Genomic DNA, 6,000 nt, shown 5'->3' with positions numbered 1-6,000 from the left:
GGGCGGGGCCTTGCTGCGGGCTCCGAATATACCCGCCTCAAGCCCCGCCCTCGTCGCGTAACGCACCCCTAATTGGGTCCGTCCCCCCCAAGACGCGCAGCGTCGTGAGTGGCGGAAGCGGCCGTCGATCACTGTCAAGCGTCGCGCGGCCCCGCCCCTGGCCCGAGCGTCGGGTGGGGGCGGGGCCACGCTGCTCAAAGTGTCCGTGGATCCCGCCGCCGCTTCTCGCAGGGAGGCTCAGTGGCTGTGGCTGCGTCTACGTTCACTGTCATTAGTATTAGTTTTTGCTTGATCTCGGTTCGGGTTTGTCGTTCGGACCGCGACGGCCTCGGGGGTATTGTGAGCCGGCGTCGCGGAGCGCAGCGGCGGGGCAGTTTCCGGAAAACAGCCGAGCTTGGCGTGGCTTAGTTAGCGCGTTAGCACGTTAGCCGGCTAGCTCTCGCACGCCAGGTCTCCGCGCCCCGCCGCGACAAGTCCCACCCTCCCCTGGGCCAGTCGGTGCTCGGACGCCCGCGAAAGCGTTAGCCCGCCGACTGAACGACGGGGCTCCCGATTCGCCGCATCGGGTCGTCGGTCTGCGTGGATACGGTCGCTACGCTGGCAAGGAGACGGACCAAGAAGAAGAGCGACCAGAAGGACGGAGGGACTGGGTGCTGTAGCCGGGGGGAGACAGCCTGCGTGTAAGTGACCCCCGGGTGGAAGGAAGGAGGGACGGACGGGCGGGCGGGCGGGCGGGCGGCGGGGAGTGGAGCTCCACCGTGCCAGAAACGCCGAGTCCGGTCGCCGCTAATCTCTATCTGCGCCCGGGCTCCCTGGCGGTGCGCAACTCACGGACGACCCGTTCGTTGCGAACGCATCTTTTCCATTGACTCGGCGCGTTGGGTGTCGCTCCGGAGCCCAGAGTGCCCTCGCTCGTTCCGTTCTCGACTCTTAACTCCAGGCGGATACACAAGTGTTCGGTGAGCCTGGATCCACCCGTCCTCGATCCGGATTCGTGAACGAAAAGAGCGACGAGGCCCAATAACCTCCAAGTGAGACCGCGAACGCGAAATAATCTCTAGTCGGACATGGGGTTAAAGGGCATTTGGACTAATCCACGTCGAATGGGACTGATTGACACGTTGCGCTCTCCTGCCTAAACTAAGAGCTGTGACGGAATTAACTTGTTCTTCCGAGGATTCCATTCGTGGGTCGGAACCGAACAACCGAATCAAACGGACGAAGAGAGGAATATTGAACGACTCCGTTGTTTTTTTGTTATTCTACTGTGTGATTCGTCAAAAACCCAATCCGAAAAAAAGAGTCGAACCTTTCATCACTGGGGAGAACGAGCACAGGACCGACGGGGCTGGACCGCGCATGCGCCGCAGGGGAGGCTCGTATCGTGGAGGTTTTTTTTCTTTCGCGTCTAAGAAAAAGCGTTGTTTTGCGCCTCCCTGGTTGCCGTACTTCAAGTGGGCTCTGCGCCTGCGCCGTCGATTACGGTTGCCCAGATGCTGCGTTTCGTGGGAGCTCGTAAAATCAATAATTCCGTGTCCGTCCTTCACTGCAAATAAACGTGTTGCGTCGCCTCTGTTTGGGATAGCATTGAGGCCCCCCCGGTTACTTTAAGATTGTTGGGCAGCGTGTGCATCTGCACGGGAGCTTAAAACTACAAAGTGAGAAGTGTTTTAAAATTAAAATAAAAAAACATGCACCGACCACGTCGTTCACCGTTTACGGAGTTCGTGCCGCAACGGTGCCGTTACTTCAGGTCTGTTATCTCTGTAAACTCGGTTACCAACGACGTGGACATACTTTCCACATTCCCAAGTAGGAGGCCTGTTTTTTCCCGAGTTGCTATTCCTGTTGAACGCAGCACGAAGCTGTGGTTGTATAGTATTGTTTCAGTGAACAGGTCCAGTGCAAGTTGCACCCAAAGGCTGGATGTCTGTCACTATTCCAGGGATGCTTAGTGCTTGTAGTGTCTTGGTAGTTAGGCGGCGTATTTAGTAAAAATCCCTTGTTTTGTTAAAAAAACGACCATATTTGTTCCACATTTATTTAGCTGACACTTTATAAGAAACAGCCATTTTATGCATCTGCGTTTATTATGTTGATGAAGCAGCGTGGCTACTTGTGGTGAGTAAATTCGATATGGGTGAACGTTCACAAAAAAGGTCAGCACCCTTCAGTGAAAATAAATATCTCCAACACCTCCAAGTGACCCAAGGAAAAACCAAACGAATCGAATGGGAGAAGGCAAACTTCGTTGAAAAAAGAAAGTGATCATCTGCGAGAGAACACAAGGATAAACTGCGATGTTAGGGGGGAAAACATTGCCGTTTCTAACGGTATTCTGGGACATGGCATGTTATTCACCCAATGCAGACAAGTTTATTGATTGCCACTAGAATAAGCTGGTTCTACACAGAAAGCGTTATCAAAGCTGGCCCATCCACCCAGGTTTTCCACCCAATGGCATGCGGCTCGAATGTTATTTCAAAAACACCCAAACGTTGCTGGTTATCTTTACTCACTCAGCCAGCGTTTGGCCCGTGTCTTTATCTGCACAACCATGTTTTCCAGCGCAGTCCTCCACTAAACCCCCATGTCCTTGCAGATTTTTAGAACCAACGGTGGAGCGTAAACCCGCAAGGACAGGGGTGGACTAGGTTGTTAAAACTCAGATCTGGATAATCTGCCTACTGTCACTTAACAACGGTACTTTGCAAAGTAGTTTCTGCTCAGCAAGCCCCATGGCCCTTACTTCGGTAACTTAAACTGCCCTGTCCACTCACTGTCCAGGGCTGCTGTCCATACACACACACTCGTAGTCTCCACACATGTGCATGGCATTGGTATCTGTGAAGTCATAACCAGCTGTTAAGATCAGCAATTTGCTTCTACTCAATGAGACATTAATAATTTGGCCTCATACAAATGTCACTGAATATGAATACCAATCCTGAATTGCCCCTTTCTCCCCCCTTTTTAGATAAGATAGCATCCACAGCCACCAATTCCAGTACAGCCATGAGTATCGAGATACCGGTGGGGTTGACAGAACTGCTGCAGGGCTACACTGTGGAGGTGCTACGACAAAGGCCGTCAGACCTGGTGGAGTTTGCGGTACAGTACTTCACCCGCTTACAGGACTCTCGGAGTCAGGATGGGGCTGGTGGCGGTGGAAAGCCAGGCAAAGGAGTGATGTTCGATGGAGAGCCCATGCAGACAGAGTCCAACGGAGAAGATGATGAAGATGATGATTCCGACTTTGAGCGTAAGTTGTGTGTGTGTGTGTGTGTGTGTGTGTGTGTGTGTGTGTGTGTGTGTGTGTGTGTGTGTGTGTGTGTGTGTGTGTGTGTGTGTGTGTGTGTGTGTGTGTGTGTGTGTCTCATGGAAAGGGTTTCACCACTGATCCCTGATCTGATGGTAGAAGCCTACATCGATTTTGTGGTCTCACCAGGCTGGGATCTAATGGGTGTGAAATCCACCCAAAGCACATCTGTGTGTAGTGACAGGCATCCACACATTGATGTGCACATGCATTAACATGCACACATGTAATGCCCACGCAACTGAGGTTACAGCTGATTAATAGCAGCCAAAAAGTGTGTGTGTGTGTGTGTGTGTGTGTGTGTGTGTGTGTGTGTGTGTGTGTGTGTGTGTGTGTGTGTGTGTGTGTGTGTGTGTGTGTGTGTGTGTGTGTGTGTGTGTGTGGCAAAAGTGTTTACACAGATGTGAGAGTGAATGAGTGCGATGAAGAGAGTTGTGATGTGTTGTGCATCCTTTTTCCTGCCCTGCTCCCCCAGATCTTTATTACGACAGCTAGTCCTGTTCTCTCTTAAGTTTCATTCTGACACGAGGCTTGTCAGAAAACCTCTATCTTAAGCGTTTTGTAGAGAATTTTCCAGTTTCCTAAAAGTATGTGTCAATATTTACACATGGGAGGTTTGTTCCTCTTCATTCTTTTTCAGAGATAATGCTACCATAACCAATTAAATTCTTTGCATGCCAAGCAGGACGCCCTGGTACAGAGCTGCTGACGGTAACGTGACCTAGATGGGACCGCGGCACCCTGCAGCCAGAGGCAGCTACCTTGTGAATAGAGCTTCTGTGCCTTCTCAATGGACAGATCTGCAGAGATTAACTCCAGTCTATCATCAAGCATTTTTTTATTTACTATAGATTCGATGGTATATCGATGACAATTTTATCGATTATTATACTGTTGCGGATACTGTTGATTTACACAAGGCCACAAGACAGATTCTGGTGATTTATAGTGGCGCTGCTAAATTTGTTCACTTCATCAGTTGCTTTGGCAAAAGACCAGCCATTGGTCAGAGGTCTCCTGAAATCCTGGGAACACAAGATTCTTCGGTTGGTAATTTACAGAATGTGAATTCCAGAATCTACTCAGACTATCCATTATTATGTCCAATATTAGTTTGTATTATTAGACCTCTGTTCCATCTCTGTTATGACAGGGTGTCACGTCCTGTGAGTTTCCAGGTGCTTTTCTTGTCCGCTCTGTCCTTCTCATCATTCTGAAAGCAGCCTTTGCCTTCGTTGTGGCTTAGGAATTCAGATCACTTTGCCTGGAGAGTAAGAACCATGTTTCCAGCTCTAGATTTACACAAGTGGGCTTTTTGGCTGCTTTTCATCAGCTGTAACCTCAGTTGCGTGAGCATTGCACGTGTGCATGTTTATACATGTGTATTTGCACATACAGTATGTGTGGATGCCTGTCACCACACACAGATGTGCTTTGGTTGGATTTTACACCCATTCGGTTCCAGCCTGGTGACGCCACAAAGTCGATGTTGGCTACTACCATCAGATCAGGGATCAGTGGTGAAACCCTTTCCATGCCTCACGAGAGTCACAGCTCACAACAGCATAGTGTTTGCTATAGAAAGGGGAGGGTTTTCCCTGAGAGCACTAGGTCACGCACATGACATCCATGACATTGGATTACGCAGTTCGACCAGGGGATGCAGCCCCTAGGGCTATCATTTCCTGGTGGTGTATGGGAACAGAATTGTCCCATACAGCTGAAGGCACTGTTGCTGTGGCACTGTTTCAGCCAGCGGACCTGCAGGAAGCCTTGGCACCATCGTTTTAACAGCATATGACCCTGAAAATAAACATCCATGAAGAACTCTGTAAAAGAAGCATTTGGCTATGTTATGGCTTCTTTAGGACTCCCATGTGCCAAGGGAGCTGCTTTGACTTATTAGGATACTTGTGCAGCTAAATCTCCACATAGGAGAGATCATGTGTTGCCTCCGAGGCGTGAGATCTGAAATGTTAGTCTGTCAAATTAGTCTAATTGCTACAGTGCAATGCCGCTGGGGATCTTTTCAACACCCCACAGACAACAGAATCCAACCAAAAGCAGCCCAATGGAAGAAGAGACCTTACTTTAATGGAATACTTTGTGCAGTTTGAAAAGCCGATAACAATGGCTCTCTTGTAAGGGAAAGAATGTTTGACCAAAACGGTATTACATTTTAATTCGGTTTAAACCGCTTCCAGTAAGCAATGTGAGTTGCAGCCTTTTCAGGTCAAGCCTGCATGTGTATATGAAGTTCATCTGACTTGAAGTTTGATTTTATAAAGAAAGAAAAATTCTTTCATCTCCCGCCCCCCTTTTTACGTTCTACTGCCATCATAAACACACAAGCAGTTAAGATGATTCATCACTGTGCTCTTAACCTTTTAGTTTGCAGTTACAGGACATGGCTGTTGATGTGAGCGCTGGCTTTCCGCCTCAAATGTAAATGAACAAGATAGCTGTTATCTAACGTATTCCGATTCTCAGCATGGCCTTAACAACACAGCATCTTCGTCTTGCTCGGTTTGCCCAACTTGTCTTTAAATCCGACAGCGATATCACTACAATGGCCTCAAACGGCTTGCTTGAGGTAGTCATTGATTTGTATACCAACTGTTAAAAGCGGCCATTAAATCTGAGTATGTTTTCATTTAATGCAACCTTTCAGTCACGGTAAG

General features: G+C 49.0%; 1 protein-coding gene across 5 annotated transcripts in view; it reads left to right on the top strand.

Moving 5' to 3' along the window:
• Positions 1-212: 212 nt before the first annotated feature.
• prkar2aa (protein kinase, cAMP-dependent, regulatory, type II, alpha A) overlaps positions 213-6,000 on the top strand; it is a 67,673-nt gene continuing 61,885 nt past the window's right edge. For 2 of the 5 annotated variants that reach the window (XM_080014798.1, XM_080014802.1), the window contains exons 1-2: positions 213-680; positions 2,978-3,262. In XM_080014798.1, coding sequence (XP_079870924.1) covers positions 3,016-3,262 — 247 coding nt within the window. In that variant the 5' untranslated portion in view covers positions 213-680; positions 2,978-3,015. Of the gene's footprint in view, positions 681-877; positions 1,032-1,574; positions 1,659-2,977; positions 3,263-6,000 lie in introns of those variants that run through there. The other 3 variants (XM_080014800.1, XM_080014799.1, XM_080014801.1) reach the window with 3 other exon arrangements.

The sequence above is a fragment of the Zeus faber genome, assembly GCF_960531495.2.
Source record: "Zeus faber genome assembly, chromosome: 15".
Taxonomy (NCBI): domain Eukaryota; kingdom Metazoa; phylum Chordata; class Actinopteri; order Zeiformes; family Zeidae; genus Zeus; species Zeus faber.
Note: the sequence above shows the minus strand (reverse complement) of the source record. Positions and strands in the feature narration are given on the sequence as shown.